The sequence below is a fragment of the Plodia interpunctella genome, chromosome 15 (genome assembly GCF_027563975.2).
Source record: "Plodia interpunctella isolate USDA-ARS_2022_Savannah chromosome 15, ilPloInte3.2, whole genome shotgun sequence".
Classification (NCBI taxonomy): Eukaryota; Metazoa; Arthropoda; class Insecta; order Lepidoptera; family Pyralidae; genus Plodia; species Plodia interpunctella.
In genome coordinates, this window is record NC_071308.1 from 3,415,925 (window position 1) to 3,438,656 (window position 22,732).

The following is a 22,732-nucleotide window of genomic DNA, read 5'->3' on the forward strand; positions in this document are numbered from 1 at the left end:
AATTTATAAAGCAGTGGCATGGTGAGTGACGAAATTACTCAATGCGAGCTCTTAGTTTTATTATCATATCGTTTCAAAAATTGAAACTTTTGCACATCTCCTATTATAAATTAATGAAGGCTTTAAGTATACTTGTTCAAAACAAATATTTCTAGTTTTATTTGTACATAAATTCTCTTCTTCTTCTTCATAGTCGTATTCCTCATGGCTGAGGGTAATAACCACGTTATTACGTGGAATGAAACACACAACAACTTTCTTGGCATTATTAATGGATAGTGGTTTGCCATTGCTTTCTCCATTTCACACACAAGTTAACCATATATTGGATGAATTGTTATGAAAGGTACATGGGTAGAATATAACGTGGACACAAGGGTAATGTTTATCACGAAAGTCCCACGGAGCGAAGCGCTGGGCGTAGCTAGTAATAAATAAAATAAAAATGATTAGTGGATATGCCAAGCGTAATATAACATGTCGTTTGTTTATTAACGTTCTTTCTTTATGTATTGTTAAATAACATATGTGTCAAATTTGTTCCAGTCGCCTAAAAAGGCATTTGGAGTGAATTTTTATGACCACCATCAATAGGCGGTAGATGCATATTACAGAAGTGAACACAACAAAAGAAGAAAATAAATATATCTATTGGTATACAAACTATCCTACGAATAATGCACGACACAAGCGTGACTAGGATTCGAACCTGGGATCTTTCTCAAAAATGACATAAGGAATTGGGTCTCTCACAATACCTTTACAATTAGGTAGTATTTCTGCAAGTGTATTATGGCAACATTATTCGCGCCATCTTTGTTTTATGTCAATGTCGGTTATAAAAATAAAAAGTAAAACTGTCACTGTTATGTTATGTCAAATAAAATAGCAAGCATCAAACCAGGCTGTTGTTGTGAGTGTGTTGAATTTGCGGAAAAATAAATTTTAATAATGGCCGAAAAACCGCCAGAAGAAGGCTATATATCAGTTGTGGACGAAGAGCCAGAGATATTTGAATTGCTGAAGTGGGACAATCCTCCCACTCAGAAACAACAAGATGCCAGACCTATGGAAAAGGCACATAGTCCCGAAAAAAGGCCTCCGAAGGCCCGGGAAGAGTGTGACCCATTTGATATGCAAGATCCAGCGTTTATTGAGATGTTCAGATTGAGAAAAGATTTAGTAAGGAGTCTGTGCGATGAATTGAAACCAGTAATGCCAGATTCAATTAAATCAATTGAATTCTCAGTTGAAAGCAAGGTAAGACTTGTCTGTTCTATACATTTGTGCCATTATTATTGAATAAAAATACCACTTAGAGTAGTTTATCGTTATTCAGGCCATGCAACCACCATTTGTTAGAGATTATTAAATCAGATCTGACAACTTATTCTAAGATATATTATTAAATGGTTATGTTTCTCTCTTTCATCTGAGCTGTTTCCTCTCTGTTGTTCCTTCTCCAGCTGTTAAATACCTATCGGAGGCCATGGTTTGCTTTCCTACTATAATCTAGATCAAGTTCTTTTTGACAAAAGTTAGCTGTACAATCTTTTGTGTTTAGATTGTACTGCTAACTCTTGTCGAACAGAACGAATGTCATGGTAACTTATGACTTTTCAACCATTTGTTACAGGTGCTGGCAACCCTTTCATTTTATGCTAGTGGAAAGTTCCAAAAGACTATTGGAGGAAAGTCAGACCCAGCCATTACACAATACTTTGTGGGCACAGCGATACAGCAGGTCACAGAAGCTATGAACCATCCTACTATTGTCAAGAAATACATGCACTTTCCACATCTCAGGAATGAAAGAGATGTTGTTAAAACTAGGTAATTTCATATACCTATTTTTCATCAAATACTTTTAGCCCATAGAATACTTTGAAGTGTTTTTATTTGCACACTTTGGTTAAGGTTTAATGTTATGAATTGTTTGTTTTCAGATTTTATATAAAGCACGGTATTCCAAATGTCGTGGGCTGCATTGACTGCACACATGTACCTATTGCTCGACCAGATGATGACCAGAAGATCCATTTCAATAAGTCTTTCCATTCCAAAAAAGTACAGATTGTAAGTCAAAACCAAATGGTATTGTCAAATTTAGATTGCAATCCTATCACATAAAGCTTGTGAGAGCCACAAAGGTCCCAAGGATGAGTTAGAAGACTAGAACTGAATATAGGCAGCTACAAATAAAATTTTAAAAAGCAAACAAAATGAAGGCTAGATTGAAAATGTGAATCAGTTTTTATTGCATACAGCGTGTCCATATCAGTCATTCTGAATTTAATGAAAATCAAACCAGTATTTGGTTGTGAAAGTAAGACACATAATATTCTCTATCGACATATAGTAGCAAGTAGTCACATACACAATGAACCAAACAGTTGCATACTGTTATGTTCACAATATTTTCTATGCAAGTGGTCTATGATAACTAATAACTATTGTGTTGCAGATATGCGATAGTGAGTGCAATGTGATGAGTGTGGATGCGAGCCCTGGCGGGTCGATGTCGTACGATGCGATCTTCAACCGCCACGCCGTCAAGAATGATCTGCTGAGTCTCAATCACTCCGGGGAGCAGTGCTTCCTTATTGGTCAGTTTATTGACGCAATCATTGACGCAACATTTTATAGTGTTTTACTCATGTCATTATTTTCAGCCATTAAATTGTCTCCACTGCTGGGCACTGGCCTTCTCTATATACTTTTACTCATAATCATTGACTCAAGTGATTACATGTATTTTATTCATATTAATTGTAAAGAACGATGATAGATGATAGATATGTGATGTGCCAATAGTTAGACTAGTAAGGAAGCCAAAAACCGTGTGAAATGGAGGAGAAAAAGTAGGAAAGTGGACACTTGCCTCTGGCTTTATGCGACTGAGGAAGAAACTGGGAAAATGGATGTGATAGAATGAAATTATCCAAGTGTGAAAGAACTATATGTTACATATCAGTGGTTGCTATTAAATACTAGGTCAATATTTAGAGGTAGTAGGATTTTAAAAATATGTACTGAAATTTTAAATATTTTGGTTTTCAGGCGGTCCATACTACACACAAAAACTGTACCTTATGACGCCAATACCGAAAATAACCAAAAAATCTCCTGTGTCACCAGAGAAATACTATTCCAACATCCACAGTCAAGCATTCAACTCTGTGACTGAGACAATCAAACAACTGAAAAGCAGGTGGAAATGTCTTCAAGCCACATGTAACAAACAGTTTGACCCCTCATCTGTAGCACAAATGGTTGTCGCTTGCTGTATTCTACACAATATTTGCAACAGGCAAGGGTTGCCTGTGCCGCAGATGACCCAGACAGAGGAGAGGTTAGAAGCTATGAAGCAGAAAGTTGCAAACGGTCCTGTGCCAAGGAAGCAAGCCGAAGACCAGAGTGGGATTCAAGCGAGAGCCACTTTAGTGGAGAGGCTGTGGAACGAAAGGCGGGTAGTGCCAGAAAGTTCCGCTCCGAAGAAACGTATGTCGAAGAAGGACAGGTTATTAGAAGGCTATCAGAACCCGCAAACACAGAGTCATCAAAGTACTCATCAGAACAATGTGCAGAGCTCGCAGTTGGTGCCGGCGCCGACGCCGCAGATGCACCACGACGACGGCAGCAAGCGGCCCAGGATCCTCTCCATGCACTGCAACCCCACTTACAGCCTCAGTATGGCTCCTGGCTGGGGACACTATCCCCAGCAGTGAGGAACTGTTTATAAATTATCTAAAGTATGTTAAAGTGTGGAAATACTTGAGTGACGGGTCAATCAGCAGATTTTATGGAGTTAAAAAATTATATACCTTTATCCATGCTGGACCATGAGATACTTGGAAATTGTTAACTCGAGTGCACGCCAGTGCTGAAGGAGTGAAAGTTTTCATTGAGACATTTTTGTTATTGAAATTTACATGTCAAATAAAATATTACTAGGTTCAGTGACGTAAAATAACTATTGTTATGTGGAGGAGCCATTGTTTTAGGTCCTTATTTTTTAAGTTATTCTATTTTCTTACAGTATGAGACATGAAATAAGTCCCACAAGATAGCGGTGTTACTGTCGCTTTACAAGAACAGCGTGGTTGAATTGATTTTGATAGTTCCACTTATCGCATAGGGATGTGTATTGTGGCGCGGACTCTGTCTTGCACACATTAAAATGTTTTTATGCAAACTGACACATAGACGATCGGCCAGGTAAAAGTGCCAATCGTTCAAAATAATAAGTAGAAATTAAACAAAATGTATTATATATAGTGATATATTTTCTTCTATATACTATTTGAATGAATACAACAAGTATTAATTGATCTGTTTATATTATAATTGAGTTTCAGCTAAATAAAGAAAACAGTATTGTTTATATACAAAACTGTACATACATGACAAGTTCTTATTCTTATTTCATTCTTAAATTGAAATTCCCTTTTAAGAACATGAAAAGTTCGTATTAATATTTACCACAATTCTGGCTATATATAAAAATATTTTGCAATCTGGTAGTTTCCAGGGACTGGACCGCTAACCCTTTCACGGGTTTTTGGAATGGGTTTGCTTTCGAAAGCCGTTCGGTGCTGTAACCCGTTCAATTTGCTTTGGTAAGGGCTATATCAACAACTACAAAACCCTTTCTTTGAGGTAAGTCATACGAAGGGGTGGCATACGGTCTTAATTTGAATATATTGGAATGCCAGTAGTTTGTAGCTTGTGAGAAATAACTATAAATATAAAAATTGACGAGAAAAAGTGCTTGTGAAGGTCTAATTTCTGAATAAATGATTTGAATTTGAATTACCTACTAACCGCGTGCGGTACGGCGGTGCGTTACTATTTACACGATTCAATGTGTCGTTTCTTTTAGGCTGTTCACACACGGAGTTACGCAAATTTGCACAGGAGCGGGGTGTGATGAAAACTACACCCCTCTCCCCCCGCAGGCATTTAAGGGGAAAGCCAAACATGGAAAGCGTTATAACGAACGGGTTACCCCTTCGTAAGAGTTAGCCCTATCATATGAGAAATCCTTTGAAAGGGTTAGTCTCACCATATGGGAATGTCATTGGATTGGGTTAGCCATCGAACAGGTTACACAAGAATATAACAAAGCTTTTCAAAGGATTAAGCAAACGAACGGCTTGTCCGGTTCCTGGTAGTTTCAGTAATTAGTGCATACAACAAAAATATCATTTTAATTTTACATCTACTATATTATATCCTATCATTTCCCCTGGCCAATCGCTCGATACTGTGTGATGTTTTATTTCCTTCATCGTATTATTTCTTTTTAATCTATTCTTTCAATTGACCCGAGTATGAGCGGGGAAGTCTCGGCATCGTTTCGAATGGGGCCGGAGAGTGTCCTTAATATTGTGGTATCTCTAAGAAGGATTAGAACCGAAATAGACATCACATTTCCTTTATATCTCATGTTCTAGAGAACGTGTTGGCTATTTCGTTGGCTAGTAGTGAGGCAATAGCCATATTTGGACAGTTGGCGATCACGTGGCTGCATTCTTCTTCAACCTTGATGGACAGTAGGACTAAGTCTTGGGAGGACATCAGTCGTCCCGCGAATCTGTAATTATTTAATTAGTAGAAAAAAAAACGGAGAAACGACTACACAAATCTGAAAGCCGGTCTATCACGCATACATGGCTGATGTACCGGGCCGATTTTGATGAAATTTGAAACATAGTTAATGGCCTAGGGTCAAAAATAATTTTACGCGTGCGTAGCTACGGGCAACATTCAGTGATAAATATTGTATTATATTAAATCTAAATACCTTAAAATTTCGCCAGTAGTAGTGATACCGCCTAAATTTGCAGTTTCAAACACTCGCTTGCAAATAACTTTATCGTCCTCCAACTTCGTTGCTTTTTTGTCACACTGGAATAATAGGCATTATAATACAATTATATTTTTTATTCGAACAAATTTGCCACAAGAGAAAGGAAGAAAATTATGCAAAATGTAGTCAGAATTTACGAAAGGATTTTGTTGGCTATAATAGTTTCTAATAAGATCAATTATTTAGTGTAGCATAATATGCAGTATACTTTTTAGTTATTTTATTATTTTTAGCATAATGCTAGTATGCAATTGGCTTGGTCTTGTCCATACATATTATAAGCCCCCCCCCCCCCCTCCTGTCGCGTCTGTTAGTCTATGTGAGTGCGATAAATTTAAAAACAGTTTACACCAATAGATAGTGTGAGCGAAGCCGGGACGGGCCATTAGTTATATAGAGGGCTATATTTTAACAAAGACAAACTTTACCTCAGTCATTCCGCGCAGCTTGTTATGTTCCGTATTCCATCGTGACTCTGGCATCGACACCGCGCGCAACAGCTCCCCCACAGGTGGTGTGATACTGACCGGGACTTCACCTGGGCAAGTACATTTATCCTATACTAGCTGCGACCCGGGGCTTCACACCCGTGGGACTTTCGGGATAAAAAGTTCCCAATGTGTTATTCAATGTAATATTCTACCCGTGTACCAAATTTCATAACAATGCGTCCAATAGTTTTTGTGTGAAAGACTAACATACATACATACATACATACTCACAAACATTCACAATTTAACTATGATTTTACTAATATATTTGACTAATATTATTAAGTAGAAGAACACCTCTGGTATAGGAATGTAGAATATTATTATTATGGATATTTAACATGATTATGACTTCTTATGTATTACATATAATTGGTTTTATTATGTTTTGAAATATTTGAACCATGCCAAATTTATTATTTTCTTATGCTTAAATATGACTTATTTTATCAATTAACTGCTATCTTATGAAAATGTTCTACGCAATATGTGTTTGTTTTGCAATGAATTGACTCGAACTTACCGAGTGAGCTGGCGATGGTGAAGTCTATGGGTTGTATGGTGTCCGCGAAGTCGACGCCGAGCGTGACGGCGGCGCGCGCGCCCGGCGCCAGCGCGCTCAGCGCCGCGAAGTCGTGCATTGCACGCGCGCCCGTTAGCGTCTGACAGACGAATTATAAATATACTAGTACTATACGTACGTTTTGTACATTTAGCTTTTTATTTATATATATATTTTGTGTGACAATTTTCAATAATTTTATTGGAAATACATATTTTATTTTATTTATTTATTCAAATTTTGACATTTTTAATAATGATGTAAATTCGTCCTCCTAATTTTTAATATATATATATATAAGACCTATATTTGTTAATTGACGTCCTTGGAGAAAAGGCTGCGGTGAAGTTTGTTGCGCCGCTTCTTCTTCACTTGCGCTTTGGAAGCCGGCAGTAGACTTAGTTTAAGTAATTTTTTTGACGTCAATAAGTGATGTATATCATCCTAAATTGAATAAAGAATTTTGAATTTGAATTTGAACTAGCTAGTCTCGGTTTGTTACCCCTGAAGGTTTGTATTTCCCTGTGCAAAATATTACGAAAATCGGTCCAGTAGTTTTTGAGTCCTCTTCCCGAAAAAGGAGGTTATAAGTTTACTACAATGTACAAGTGGAGAAGCGGCGCAACAAACTCTACTGCAGCTTTCTACAAAGATGTAAAAATACTACTCGCGCTCCGGGGCTTTGCTCAGGTGGAAGATTCGAGATAAAAGTAAACTATATGTTATTTCAGGTTATATTCTAATCGTGTATCAAATTTCATAACAATCTGTCCAGTAGATTTTGCGTGAAAGACTAACAAACATGCACACGAAATACAACTGAATATTTTTATCTTATCATCATAATTTTAATAACAATATGAGTAAGCATTTATTTGCATGATTATCATGAAAATTCAATTACAACAACATTAGTTTCTGTGAGTGAGGTTATTGCCACTTAATACATAACTACATACAAGAGTCCCAATCATGATCCATTCAACGGCAACGGAATCGGTTGGCCTAGTCTGAACTACATAGTTTCTCACCTTCTTATGAACTCTAATGTTGGTGATGTCCTTCTGCGAGTGGTTGGTGAAGGTGAGCTCAATGGCGCACATCTTGGGGGAGAAGAGGTGGGGCGCGCGCGCCCAGCGGTGGTCGGCCGAAAGCCCGCCGCTGCACACGCGGGATATCAGCTCCGTGCGCCGCGGGTTGCCCAGCGCTGGGCCCACTGGGGTTATGGCGTCTGGGCAAGAGAAAGAAAAATAAATAGAAAATGCTATCATGATTATCCCTCTAGTCTACTCTAGAAATAATAATAATAAATCCTTTACTTCAGACTTTGCAATACATATAAGATAATCCAGATAATGTGAACCGAATCAAACATTTTTTTCATAGGGCACTGGTTGACTATTTAGTTTGTGTGTATGAGACTGCTTGCCACTAGGTGTCGATAGGTCGTCGTAAAAGTCATATCAGATGCCTTTGGGAGACTTGAATAAAATCTGACATCAGTGTTGAAAATTACACATTTAATATATAATGAATTCTAGAAGTTTAAATATAATAAATATTAACGTTACGATTACAGTAATCTATAAATTTAAAGTAACGACTCACCATCCCCTTCAGTGGGTAAGGCCGTGGGTGGGGACAGGAAGCCTCCACAGGTAGGTGTCATGGTGGGCAGGGAACTAGCGACCTCGTCCAGTTCCAGTAGTAGCTCCAGGTTAGACTTCTCATTCTTCTTCTGTTTTTCTGTTGATTCCGCCTTCGAATCCGACTCTCGGTTTGTCACCTGCGTATATTTAGTTTCTGACATTAAGACTTTTTTTTGACATTTATATTTTATAGGTTTCTATTCGTTCGTTCCTATTTCTATTTTTAGATTTGTGGACTTTGTCTAAATTTATCAAAACTTATACAACAGTAATGTAACGGAAATTCTGGAAAGAAGTTATTAAATATGAATCTCCAATTTGTAGCCCATAACCTTGATTAACTTTTACAGTCAGCGCAGTAGAGAAGCTTCGATTTTCAATTTACCTTTTTATCATGTTTCCGCGCGTTACTCTCGGAGCCCTTTTTATCTTCCGAACTCTTCTTATCATCAGAACTTTTCTCACTAGAATCCGACTGGCTCTCGGAGCTATCAGATTCGTCGGATTCGCTATCCGATTCACTATCCGATGTACCGGTGGAAGATCGGCTGTAGTTGTTGGTCTGCTTTGTGGTTTCTCTGTTCTTATCGTTGGTTTCTTCTTCCCTATTAGTTTATGATACAGTTTAATATATTGCATGTTAAATGAATTTTTTTTATGTTAAAAATTGGCTTTATTTTTTATGATCTTTAATTTTTTTTAGAGCGTTGGAGCTCAGAGCTCACTTTCCAACTTTTGCAATATATAAATATATTAGAATAAATCACATAGATTGAGCTAGCCCAAAGTAAGTTCTAGACTTGTGTTATGGGATACTAACTCAACGATACTATATTTTATAACATATACAAATATAGATAAACATTGAAGACCCGGGCCAATCAGAAAAGATCATTTTCCATCATGACCTGACCGGGGATCGAACCCGGGACCTCTCGGTTCAGAGGCAAGCATTTTACCACTTCGCCACCGAGGTCAATGAAATTATAATCTCGATTTAATATTATTGCATATCATATTTTTGGTAGTAGTTTTTTTCACGCGATAATAACACTAAAAACATAAAGTAGACTATATTTACATAAATAAATATTGATTTTTTATTCACTCACTCGTTGGACGAGGACTCCTCGTCGCTGCTGGAGTCATCTGATGAAGATGATGCGGACGAACTCTCGGGCTCCGAGTAGAAGGTCTTGTCTTTTGTGACAGGCGGCGAAGCCACATCCTTGTAAACTTGCTGCAAATAAGTTTTTGTAGCACAATAGGCAAACCATCGTATGGGTTAGATTACCAGTCTGAGTTATGACCATTAAATTACATAAAACAAACATTACAATTCAAAACTGGGTTGTAGTTTTCAACCAAACTTAATCATTTCGTTAAAAATCGGTTCTTTCTATAAAACATTACTTACCAACACAATTAAATTTATGTCAAAAATGAATGTAGTAAAGTACAGTACACTATTTTCTTTGATTAGTTTTGAGAATTTTTAAGGGATCTTAATATAATTGAGAAATAAATAATGCCGATGAAGGAAGTGAAGAAATTAAATAACACTGGCAATCAATCAATATTAACAATTCCGTTCGGTGTTGCAATGGCAAAAAAATTAGTTCGTCAAAAACCCGTATTCTTGTCTATGACAGAAATTAAATACAAATAATTAACGTATGTACGTGCCTGGTCGCGGGTGTCCCTGAGCGCGGCGTGCAGCGCGGCGGCGGGCGGCGCGGGCAGCGGCCGGTAGCCCGCCGCGCAGCTGCCTGTGTACGACGACAGCGACCCCAGCGTGAACTGCTGCCGGTCTGCGGCGAACGTACTAGTTCATTTGTGCTATGTAGCAGGGATCAACAATAAAAAAAAGAAAAAAAAAAACGGGCTTTGAAGTTGTTCTCTATTCAAATCCCTGTTATAATTTTTCTTTATTCAAATATTTCTTGCCAATTTTAAACTTTTATTTTTTCTCGTAAAATCCACCGTTTGAAGACTCATACACAATTAACTTTTATTGCCGGGGGTCATCAACTATTTCTAAAAACTAACTCAGCAGTGTAACAGTAAAAGCGTGACAGACTTTAGAATTTATGATATTGGTATGGATAACACACTCATTATTATTATCATGTTTATGTAAAATTATTGATTAACTAAATACTGTAATAGGATATAAATATACCGTTTTATTTAAATAAAAAAATACAAACTAACCTTTAAAACTACTCTCGATAGTGGGTTTAGGTTTTTCCGGCCGGAATATTTCGCTGGCTTTCGAGGGTAGTTGTCTACCCTCGTCGGGTTCAACGAACCGGCGCAGGAGTCTCGCGCGGTCTCTGACGTCATAGCTGGCGTCGTACCGCGCCAGGGACAACATGTACTTGCAGATCGGTAGGGTCGAAGGCTGAGTGATCGATAGTTTCACTGCTAACGATAACAGTTGTAATTTCACGAGTTCGTCCTGAAAAGGTGAAGATTTATTTTAAACCTGGTTTTGCAATTTATTAATTTCCCTTTTCAACTTTCATCTATCAGTTGTCTATAGGTCCCTCTGAAATTATTCAACTAATCAAAGCGGTCACTCTTTTATAATATCAAAAACAAAAAATATTATATTTTAATCAGATATCATCTAAAAATAGTAAATTGCGTACTTTATAAAATTGATGAATTACATCGGCATTTATTATCGTGTTTGATTTAATCAAATACTATTGCGCATTTTATTTTTTACACAGTAAAATATAAATAAATAATAAAAATAAATAAATATATTAGGAGAAATCACACAAATTAAACTAGCCCCAAAGTAAGTACGAGACTTGTTGTATGGGATACTAACTAAACGATAGTATAGTATAGTATACCGGTACCTGGTCGGCGAAGTGGTGCGTCATGTGCGCGAGCACGGCGGCGGCGCGCGCGTGCGCCGCGCCCTGCTCCGCCACCAGCCACAGCGCCGCCGCGCGCGCGCCCGCCGCCAGTCTCCATCCACGTGCACATACCATATATATAACATAACCTTCCAAACACGCATAAAGTGGACACATACAGTTAAGATGTCTACAATCGTAAATTAGATTATATATTTTCTATATGAAAAATAAAACTACGAGGTTTTGCGTTTGATACCAGTAACCCTGTATATAGTGTCATTTTTCTATTCACTGCAAAAAGGGGTCGTTGTATTCTGGGTCAAGTCATTTACACCGGCGTAATAAATATATTAACATAGAAGGTATGTAATGAGGCTAACGTTTTATTTGTATTTAAAAATCGAGAATATCAATTTGTTATTAAATGGCGACATGTAAATGAAATAGCGAAAAGGGTGCTCAGAGGTTGACTGTATTGTTAGCAATTTTAAATAAGCTACTCATATAGTCACTTATTTATATTAATTGAGGTTTATATTTACTATTTTTCCCATCCCACTTTTGTTGGTTTCTGTGATAATACTGTACAAAAGAGAGAGAGAGAGAGAGAGAGCTACCGGTCCTGTCGCAGCAGACGCGCGGCGCGGGCGACGGCGGCGCGCGCGGACGCTGCGCCGCCGCACACCACACGCTTCACCACCACCACCGCCTCGCACACCACCCACTCTGCGAACACACAAACTAAATAGTCATCCTATACTATCAAACTAGAAATATCCTTAGGTTTATCCACCTATGATTTTAACAATAACTTTTATTAACATAGTATCTATAATATACGTCTACATACCGTCTTTACTCGATAGTAGATGCAGCAACCCATTCAAACAGGTCTCAGTTTCCGCCTGTATATTGACAGCCAGCCGACCGATCGCCTGTATGGTCGCGCCTGCAAACGTCTTGTCATTGGCGGAGACATACGTCTGAAACTCGCGCAGGACCACCGCAGCGCTCGCTTCTGTCGCTAAGTTCGTCAGAATCTCCAGTTTTAGCAGCTTAATGTGCGTGGGGTCTGAATTCCGGACGAAGAAGGATTTGAGGAACGGCTCGAATAGCGACTGCAATAAAATGTTTCGTTGCTCAAGACCTTCGGACCTTCACAGGTACTTTTTTAAAACATAATTTAAAATATTGTTTATCAAAGCTTCCACTACTAATGCATTTCGGAACGAAAACTACTGAGAAGAAATGCCGAAATAAACTCATTTAAACTGTGTTGTTACAACATTTTTCATATATATTTCTTTCTTAGTAATATAACAAATTACATATAAATGACCATGGTAAATAGGTAACAATACGATACCGGCAGCACCCATTCCCGAGCAGTAATATGGAAGAATAGACTCACCCTCTTGGTGACAGTGAGCGATGCTATGGCGTTGAGCACGACGCTCTGCACCTCTATGGGCGCCCGCAACAGCCGCACCATCGCCTTCGCCACCGGCGGCAGCTCCACGGCTGGGGAATGTCATATATTTATACAGGGTTACAGTCATCAAACGCAAATCTACCTAAAGACTACATAGGTTCATTAAAACAAGCTACTTTTATTCTACGACTTTTCGTGATTCGTAGTTTTTTTTTCATATAAAAAAAAAATACAATCTGATTTGCGATTCTACACATCTTAACTATATGTAATAGCCAAACAACACGAGACAGTACAGTAGCGTTATGTAGCGGAATCGAACAAAGAGTAAATGTTTTATAGAAATTTATAGAAACGACATTAAAACAAAAAAAAAGGAAAAGGAAAAAATATGTATTTTATTATGTTTAGACAAAACTCGTAAAACAAATGATGTTAGTCTCTAATGTACCTTATGCGCCTTTGGAAGGTGCGGGTTGCGCTTGGAAAAGAAACGTCAAAGTTTGTCCAAAAGAGGATGGTCCTTTCACTAGTCGTGTGGAGGGATAACGCTCCAAAAGCTTCATATTGGAATTTGTATGACGAGTTGGGAACTAATCAAGGTTAGAACGAAGGAGGCTTTTAGACAGTATCACGTCTATACTCCCTATCGGGTAGGGAGCCAGCTAAGAATTGGGAAACTCGACGGACGTTGAGTTATATGACATACTAATTGGAGTTTTCTTTTTATTCGGAGTCCACTAACCAGGTGCGGTGTGCACTATGAGCTGCGCGGTGGCCATGACGACGCCGGAGTTGCGCGACTGCAGCAGCGGCTTGGCGGCGCGCAGCAGCAGTCGCAGGTCCGCGTCCACCGGCGACCCGCGCGGCTCAGACTTCTGCGACTCGTCTGACAGGGAATAGAACGGCTTCTCGGATTCGCTCCCGCTCGAGTATGCCTGGCAACCGGTTAGATTATACTTTACTCCTAACTGTTCTACTTTAAGTGAGCCCAGAAAACTACAAGCTGTCTCTCGTTCGACAGAGAGTAGAACGGTTTCTCTAATTTGCAATTAGGGCCTGAAAATTATGTAATATATCAAAAAAATAGTGTTAAACATTGTGTTTCAGTGTTGGATAGAACTAACTGTCAAAAAATAAAAAATCTCTCAAACTGTATACTATAATAAAGTGCTTGATATCAAATTATGCACGGTTCCTTTTGATTGAACATAAAATGTCTTATGAAAAAAGCTACTGCTCCTGTGGGAAATTGATGCGGCTGAAGTCACGGGCAATCTTACTTACCTCAGCATTGGGATCAGGGAAGCAGGTCTTGGCATAAACAGTGAGAACGTTCAGCAAGGCTAGTTGTCCCCACTCGTCGACATCCGCCAGCAGAGAACATAGCTTCCTTTAATGACAATAACATTTGACGTCAAAAGTGCCTGTCAAGTCTTTTTTTGCCTATCAGCCTAAACTGACACCTACATCCCATACTCATTTCAAAATAAAAAATAGTATGGAAGAATCTCTAATAAATGCTTTGACACAGATTTTATTGGTACAGCTACTGCTGTACATCAATATAAGGTATTGTATCACGTTATTATGTTGTGGATTTAGGTCATATACCATTATCCTGTATGTATAATAGTGTTATATTAATAATACTGAATTTACAAAGGTAATAGTTTATATTATTATATAAACTATTACCTTTGTAAATTCACTAGTTATAATGAAAATAAATGATAGATGTGCTTTTTTATTGTATGGGATAATTGACGGTAAGAACAGAATGAGTTATAGAGCTATAATCCTGCTATTTATGAAAAAGATAAATCAAGTTTTGTCAATTACATGTTTTGTAAAGTGTGATAGTGACAAAACAAACTTTAATTTCAAGTATGATTTATCTTTTTTATGAATGACAGGGTAAATAAATAATGTTTACCTATAGCTCCCATGTATAAGGCTCATTCTGTCTGGACATACTTCCGAGAAGGCCATGGCAGCCGACCCAACCACCAGGGGCGTTTTGTCTGACAGAAGCTTCTCTATTATGGACACTAACTCTTCTTTCTGGTCTGGGTCTAAACTGGAAATAACATTTTCAGAGTATTAGAAGAGTATTATAATTTCAATTTTATATAGTTCTGCTCAACCTAATTAGTACACATTCATTCATGATACATAGGTGCACTCATATTGATCATAAATATTATCAATAATCGTAAAATCATTAAATAGTTTCACTCACTAATCTCAATAAACTTATCTATTCGAAACTAAGTTTTTAAATAACAATGACACATTCAAAGCATACAATAGATATGTATATCATCATACCAACCTATAAAGTTTGGGTATGGCATGTGCTGCAGTTTTCCTCACATAAGGGCTCATGTCACTGGACGAATCTCGTATGGCAAGCATCACAATTGGCACGATCATAGGCACTCTGATGGATGACAGCACCCGCAGGGCACTGGCTCTGATCAGTTGGTTTGGATCCTTGAGGAAAGATAAAGACATATTCGCAAAACAAGTGAATCATAAATAGCAGCAATGATTAACCATCTATGCTTGCACAAATTAAATATAGGTTGCAAAAATGATGATGTAGATGATATCTGTGAATAAAAACAAATATTATGATACAATAAGCCATCGGTCCCAGTATTTGCAGTTATGTTTTGCTGCGATTATCCATATTCTATCTGGGGCTTTGAAATGTACTAACCTTGAGAGCTCTCTGGAATGTGCTGATGGACAGCAGAGCCAAGTCTTGCTGCTCCTCTGCATACCGGACCAGATAAACATACACCAACTTCTTCACTTCTATGTTTTTTGATACTACATTCTTCACTACAGCTGGAAAACTGAATAGAGCTTGTTTAATTTTGCAGTTAAGAAAAAAAAGTTTGAATTTTGAAAACAATTAATTCATTAAATAAAAAATTATATTCATTTAAACCGTCAATCATGCAGAATAGAGACACAATAGATAAACAATTGTTTGATAGGCGCATTTGCACCATTAAAATATAAATAACAATGTATAAACTCACAGATCAGATGCATCACGTCCCTTAGCGATCATGCCAATGATTCTTTTCATTGCCTCTAGTTTTAAAGAATCTTTTGATCCATCTAGCATCATTTTCAAATCTTCGTTCCTATTAGAAATAAAAAGAAAAATTATGTCCGCAATATTTCTAAAACTCTTGATTTTTTATGTGTACATTTTGAATCACCATATTGTTGTTAGTACACAAGGTGTTAAGTAATCAGTGATCAAATCTAGTTTTCAAGCGATGTTCACTAACAATATTGCATTGATAGAAATAAAACCTACAACTTTCACTTCATACTCATACATCTAAACGACATTATCGCTTCACAATATTTATTTATTTATGAGGACTATCAATTTATGAAGTCATACCTAAATCAGGGATTTATGTAACATTTTAGTACTAAAAATAAGTTTTCACTTACTTTTTATAATCAGGTTGGAAAAACGCCCCAGAAGCAGGATCACTTGCCGGGTATTCTACTTCGCCGGTGACCACTTTATCATTATTATAAGATGTCACACTCGTCATTTTGATACTATTTTGGATTTATAATCCAATATGAATAATTTTTCCAATAGATAATATAAAATAACAAAATTGAATCGACCAGTCGTTTATTGACGTGACGTGTTTGTTTTTTTGACCGTTGTTTTGATACATTGACATTGGCATTACATGAAATGACAGTTGTTGAGAACAAATATTTTACGGCATGGATGGATTGAACACGGAATAGGGTGTATTACTGCACATTTATCCCGCCAGAGTACAGAATGTATGTTAGGTAAACAAAAAAGCTTTGCTGCTTTTTGATATGTCGATTAAAACGTTTATTTTAGAGTAATTTATTAATTCTTAGCATTCGTTTGTGAAAATATACAACAATGTAACATATTCGGGTGCCGAAATATTGGGAAAAATAGTTTTCCATAACATAAAAAAAAACTTCGAAAACTATACGTACTCTATACGCCTCACGCTGTAAAATTTGGACTTCATAAAGTCAAAATCAAGTTTATATCAGTTTATGATCACAGTTGACCAAATAGTGCAGAACATAACCTAAAATTGTCTTATTATTTTCAGGATAATCCACTAAATCCTTCCTTTTTCCTTTAAACTCGTACCACAATTGCGTAGACGGTATTTTTGGTCGTAAATCTGCAACAATATTGAAAATTGGCGCTTTTTGCCTCCATACTGGCAATGTTTGTGTACCTCTCTGTACCAGTAGCGCCATCTGCGCTGAGCTTTGTGTAATATATTCCACACTAATTCCATGGTATTGAAGTAAAAGTAAAGTAAAATCTATTCATGCCACTGCTGGATCAACGAACACTATTTCCTCATTCATCCAAGGTCCCAGATTCGAATCATAGGTCTCATGCCATATGTATGTGTTTGTATACCAATCTGACTTATGTTGAGGTATAGTTTTCATCTACCGCCACTTGCTTCCGGTGAAGGTAAATATAGTGAGGAAATCTGCACTTTGGTTGATCATTAACTTGTATGTGAATTGGAGAAGGCAATGGCAAACCATTTTAGTCCCAATAAATTTGTGTGTGTTTCATTCCACGTAATGACCACAACTATCAGCCACTAGGATTACGACTATGCAAAAGAAGGTCTGTTAGGTGAATCTAACTAAATTATTTTTCACGTTGCTCTGATGGATTGATATTAGTGAATCAATGGACGTTTTGTCTTCATCGATCCGTCGCGCCGGCGGTTGATACTGGACTATCTTTTTCTTTTTGTTGATCTATGGTGGATGGTATATAATTAATAACTATGTGGGTGAATCAAAAGCTACTTTTTTCTATTCGATCCACCGATACAAAATGAAAATAAAATGTTGATAATGATTTTCACCATGGAATTGGTAGGTCTACTCCGTACAACAAGTACTTACTAAATGCATGATTTGCAAAGACATTAGAGATATTTTGACCTATCATATATACTTTCTTATTCCCGAATATTTATAGTTCAAAGATAATGAGGTGCCTACACTTTTTTTGTTGATCTATGGTTTGCTAGGAATACAAAAAATTACCGGCTGCTGTTTCACAAGGCATATTCAGACTTATGTCGCAATCCCAAAAAGTAAAGGTATATCTACCTATTAGGTACCTACCTAATAGGTATATAACGTCATCCTCAAAAGACTGGGCTGGAACCATGCATATATTTCTCCTTGAAACATAACAAAAACTAGTACCTACATAATATTGCTCAAATGGAAATTGATTGGAGATCTGCGAAAATAAAACAACACCAAGCCATAGTTGATAACTTAATTTTTACATCTTTTATTATATTCTTCATTCCACCACTCTCTAAATCCGTCGCGAAGATTTATATTATACGCTTTGCCTTCATTCAGTGCAGTACAAATATTACAAATTTCAGAATCGTTTTCTCCTCGTTTATACCGGAAGTGGTTCCGCCACCGGAAATAATCATAAAATCTGGTTCTGTTCTCGATTATATCCTTCATTGTGCTCGCTAGTAGCTCAGGGTCAAGCTCGCGCGCGTTTATGTAGCTGCCCGGAGGTAGAAACCTGTAAAAGATTATAGTTTTATTGTTTAGACTGTGTCTAGAAAGTTACCTAAATAACAACTCCATTAAACAACTATGTATATTATTTTACATAACTACAGACAATCTCTCTCTCTCTCACCTGGGTGTTACCCTGGTTTCTTCCGCAGCTATTGGCTCCTGGGCTCCGACGTATAATATGAATTATCCTTTCTTATTCTTATCCTTACATATTATAAAACAAAGTACTTTAGCGCGTCTGTCTGTCTGTTTGCGATAAACTCAAAAATACTGCACGGATTTTCACCAAGATAGAGTTATTCCTGAGGATGGTTTAGGGATATAATTTCTTATATTTTCACCCGAGCGAAGCCGCGGCGGGCCGCTAGTATAAGTATAATACAGTTAAGTGATAATGTTTAAATAAACAATTATTTACTAGTGCTATCATTAGCATTCTTACTTTACCATCACTATATATATTAGAAGTAGCTAGTTTTGTAAAATTAAATGAGTCCCTATTTCCGACACTAGCATCTATAAATACTAGGAAAAATACCCAAAGACGGGGCTACAGTCTTTGTGCACCTGTTTGTAGAACAGCAATGAAAAGAAATAGTTTTATCTGTATGGCGCCAAAGTTATATAACAAATTGTCGCGGGATTTAAAAAATGAAAATTTGAAAACCTTCAGGAAACCTTCACCATTGATGAATTTATAAATGACAAATGTTTAAAATAAATTTGACTGATGCACGTTAAATGATAATTAACAATATTTGTAAGTCTTTAAAGACAGAGCATAGTGATACTACCTACTAAGTTATTTCAACTGTATTTTTAATGTACCTATGTCTCACAAATAAATATTCTTATTCTTATTCTTATCAAGTTTTTTAAGTGTCACTGCTAAAAGTGGACAAACTAAAACTAAAATGGTTTTAAGTACTTATAGTTTGGCTGTCTGTCAATTATACAAAAACAAGTAGCGTAAATGTTTGCTTCAGAACCCTACCTATAGGTAAATGGGCTGGCAGTCCACATGTTAATAATCCAAACGAACAAAAACCAGGAACGAAATCCTTACAGTATTTACTTACCGCGAATAATCTGCGCCGCCATAAACAACAGGAATGGCGAAATTATTCAGTGCGGTCAGGAGTTTCTCCGTCACGTAATCCGTCGCGAAAGAATTCTCAAATGAGAAGTAGAAATAATAGTCTTTCTTCACCATATCATAACATTCATCTGACTTGCTTCTTGGGCAGTCCAAATCTCCACATTTCCCGTACACATCCAACGTTAGATTTAATTTGGATAGCTCTGGCTTGACTTTATTAACAAAGTCCTCTCTTTTTCCTAATGTTTTACAGTGAGTTACAAACCATGCGGCCGCCTTCGACTTGCCATCTAATATAAATGTTGTTTCTTCATCTTGAATGGGTTCCATCTCCATAGGCCATTCCATGTTTGGTTTTGGGCCTATTTCGTCACCGTCAGAGTTATAAATTAAAATGTAAGACCATCGAACGTCTGAATCAAGTTTGTAAGTCCAAGTCCAGTTAAATAAGTTCTCCATGATAGGATTGCAGGCCATTTTATTAGGAGCCGATTCTGTAGCTCCGAATACAAACTTTTGTAAAGGCGATCTCTCTTGGGGCAATTGGTCTTGATTCATATTTATTACGTCGTTCCCGTTAAACACTATTGCGTCGAAATCTTTTAAGTCAGATAAATAACTTCTGTTGTCAGTAACGTAACAGTTTTGATGCGGGCATTTCATTTCAATGAACTTACTTGGTCCTGTGCCCATATGGTAGAATGGTGATCTTTTTCCTGTCGTCCATTGCAAAATATAATATGTTTTGGGATTGATAGTCAATTGTTTATGGTTGCAAGCGTTAAAATACGTTGTCAAATAAATATAATATGTAAAAACGGCCGCACATAGTATACTTATAAATATGATTTTATATTTCTGGTGGTTATGTTGAGGTACGATCAGAGGTGTCCACTGCTGTGACATGATTGAAATACTCCTAATTTGTTACACTAAATTGTTGTAAACATTGTTTACGTTTTAAACATGATGAGAGATTTAACACCTTTTTTTATTAAATACCTAAGTATTTTCTTCAATTATACCTTCGTATAAGCATTTCTTTAATAAAGTTTTTTTGTATTCATATAATTAAAAATAGAGCACTTCCACAATCCAAATTTTAAATGTATCACTAATTTATTAAAATTAGATATATATTAAATATTATTAGATTGGGTAGTTGTGACAATACTGTACATGGAAGAGTCTAGGAAGGGACTGACATTCATAGATTAGATAATTATATCATTGTTCTTATGTATACGATATAACGATATAGCAAAACACACTTATAGACCGCCTATCTGCACACCACCTGTGTGAATTTTTTTGTACTACCTAGTAACTACTGTTATCTAAAATTAATTTAAATAGGATCAATTCAATAGGTGTACTAGGTACTTACCTACTTATAAGTGCCCAAATACCAGTTGTCTACCTACAAACGAAACCGTAATTAATCCCTTTGACCTAACAAACAGTGGTAGTCAAGAACAGTGGTCATGGTAAGTAGTGTGACATTTCATGGGTTTGCCTTGGGTGTAGATTGTAAGTCGAGTAAAGTTAATAGAGACGTTTAAAAAGTACCTATTTTTCAAAACCACATCTACTTAGGTGATAAGTGTTGCTGGTCGAATTAGGTAATACTTGTCTACACCACTCCGAATAATATGGTAGGTAAGGTATGCGGTGGTATGTCCACATATCATACAGAAATAGAAATCGTATTTCTACCATGTAAATATTACCATATTTTCACTGTTACTTTTGAAAATATTTTGTTTTATTACCTCACAATAATAAAGGCAAATAGAAATAACAAAGCGACGGAAATATAGACCGTGATGTAAAAAGTCTAATTAGCACGGGTTAAATGAAGTGGCGAAATGTCACAGGAGTCATCTGAGACTCTCGAATGCCACTCAAACTCTGTAAGTAAATACCTTATCTTTATTTACTTACAAGCTTAATCAAAGGAGCCGACAATCGATGCCGCGCAATCACGATTTATCCGATGCATAGACGAAGGAGTAACATTTTTCGTATACCTATATACGAAAAATGTTACACGCTTGGCTTCCGTATAAATTGACGAACATTTGTCTTCTAACTAGATTGAGTTCTGAGGGTAGGTAAAAAGGAAGAGGTGTGGATTCAGTGCGTTAGTCAAGAATTGGTTAAAAAATAATTAGCAGATCGGTTAACATCAGACAGAGAGAAGTGGAGGAGACTGACATGTTGTGACATGTTGACCCACTAAATGTGATTTAGAAGGATAAATTAGACTAGACAGATGTTACTCATCAGGCTACTCTTAGGCTGATGAGTAACATCTGTGTAGTCTAATTTTTCTTTTTTTGTTGAATTATGTTAAAATCACATACCTAACTAAATTTTGAAGTTGAATGTAATATTGGTTATTCTTTTTCATTGGACATTCTGTCTCTCTTCTTCTGAGTGAGCTCCCGTGCCGAAGACATAACAATTGGTTCCCATATCTAACATTAAAAATAAAGTTTTGGCTATTCATTTACGACTAGCCACCTGCCTGAAGTTTCTTCGACGATGCTGTTGCTGCCTATTATTAGCTTTCAAGGCTTTTTTCATCCTCGTGTGGTTATGTACATAGATAAGTAGGTAGTCAGAACCGCGTCCCAACCTCTTCTGTGCCTCGAGATATACCTACTTATTTCGTTTTATTTTAGTTCTAATTCGATTTAAATTTTCATTAATATCGTATTTGTTTTATTTTGAATTGAAAAAAGCAACTAGGTAACGCTTAGGAAAATAAAGTAAAACAATAAGTTTTTTTTTTGTACTATATATTTTTTAACACAATTTCGCAAACAGGCAATATTTTATTAAACTGTCTTGTTATTATTTTGTTTACACACCTATTTCTATCTAATATTATTATTGTCAGTATCGCTTGTCTTGCGAGGATTGTGCGGAGTGGAGACGAAAAAGTAGGAAGAAAGAGAGGGAAAAAGACAAATTTAAATATAGTTTTTAACTTCAATAAGAACTGTATCGAAGTGACGCACCTTTTCTCTTCTGACTACTTACGTGTACCTAAATAAATACCACAGATATAAAAACATTACATATAAATACGGATGTAGATATATGATATTAAAAACA

The 22,732-nt window shown here is 36.8% G+C and overlaps 3 protein-coding genes across 4 annotated transcripts; 1 reads left to right on the forward strand and 2 right to left on the reverse strand.

Moving 5' to 3' along the window:
• The first annotated feature begins 861 nt into the window (after positions 1–861).
• Positions 862–4,410, forward strand: LOC128675737 (putative nuclease HARBI1). The gene is made up of 5 exons (XM_053755331.1): positions 862–1,260; positions 1,637–1,833; positions 1,947–2,076; positions 2,465–2,606; positions 3,061–4,410. The coding sequence occupies exons 1-5, from the start codon at positions 952–954 to the stop codon at positions 3,726–3,728; spliced, it is 1,446 nt and encodes a 481-aa protein (XP_053611306.1). The 5' UTR covers positions 862–951; the 3' UTR covers positions 3,729–4,410.
• rb (ruby) lies at positions 4,267–16,586 on the reverse strand. Of its 2 annotated transcripts, none has more exons than XM_053755329.1 (21): positions 16,366–16,586; positions 15,936–16,043; positions 15,608–15,746; positions 15,218–15,378; positions 14,819–14,962; positions 14,170–14,275; positions 13,628–13,820; positions 12,862–12,971; positions 12,301–12,568; positions 12,068–12,176; positions 11,448–11,559; positions 10,789–11,035; positions 10,261–10,385; positions 9,687–9,814; positions 8,960–9,179; positions 8,534–8,711; positions 7,957–8,156; positions 6,887–7,025; positions 6,301–6,410; positions 5,807–5,910; positions 4,267–5,596 (listed from the first exon to the last, which is right to left on the reverse strand). In XM_053755329.1, exons 1-21 carry the CDS (start codon positions 16,470–16,472, stop codon positions 5,446–5,448), a joined length of 3,159 nt encoding a protein of 1,052 aa, XP_053611304.1. In that variant the 5' UTR covers positions 16,473–16,586; the 3' UTR covers positions 4,267–5,445. The 2 variants fall into 2 exon arrangements, with proteins under 2 accessions (XP_053611304.1, XP_053611303.1); XM_053755328.1 differs by having other exon boundaries at positions 11,448–11,565.
• Positions 16,587–18,229: 1,643 nt separating this feature from the next.
• On the reverse strand, positions 18,230–20,795 carry LOC128676037 (alpha-(1,3)-fucosyltransferase C-like). The gene is made up of 2 exons (XM_053755930.1): positions 19,590–20,795; positions 18,230–18,511 (listed from the first exon to the last, which is right to left on the reverse strand). Exons 1-2 carry the CDS (start codon positions 20,513–20,515, stop codon positions 18,244–18,246), a joined length of 1,194 nt encoding a protein of 397 aa, XP_053611905.1. The 5' UTR covers positions 20,516–20,795; the 3' UTR covers positions 18,230–18,243.
• Positions 20,796–22,732: the final 1,937 nt, after the last annotated feature.

Bases quoted from the DNA above. Each gene is read 5' to 3' on its own strand.
- LOC128675737 (XM_053755331.1), top strand. From the start codon at position 952: ATGGCCGAAAAACCGCCAGAAGAAGGCTATATATCAGTTGTGGACGAA. The intron at 1,834-1,946 runs GTAATTTCATAT...GTTTGTTTTCAG, and splicing joins AGAGATGTTGTTAAAACTAG to ATTTTATATAAAGCACGGTA. The intron at 2,607-3,060 runs GTCAGTTTATTG...TTTGGTTTTCAG, and splicing joins GGAGCAGTGCTTCCTTATTG to GCGGTCCATACTACACACAA.
- rb (XM_053755328.1), bottom strand. From the start codon at position 16,472: ATGACGAGTGTGACATCTTATAATAATGATAAAGTGGTCACCGGCGAA. The intron at 8,712-8,959 runs GTAAATTGAAAA...AAATATACGCAG, and splicing joins CGCGGAAACATGATAAAAAG to GTGACAAACCGAGAGTCGGA. The intron at 5,597-5,806 runs GTATTTAGATTT...AAATAATTACAG, and splicing joins ACTACTGGCGAAATTTTAAG to ATTCGCGGGACGACTGATGT.
- LOC128676037 (XM_053755930.1), bottom strand. From the start codon at position 20,515: ATGTCACAGCAGTGGACACCTCTGATCGTACCTCAACATAACCACCAG. The intron at 18,512-19,589 runs GTAAGTAAATAC...AATCTTTTACAG, and splicing joins GGCGGCGCAGATTATTCGCG to GTTTCTACCTCCGGGCAGCT.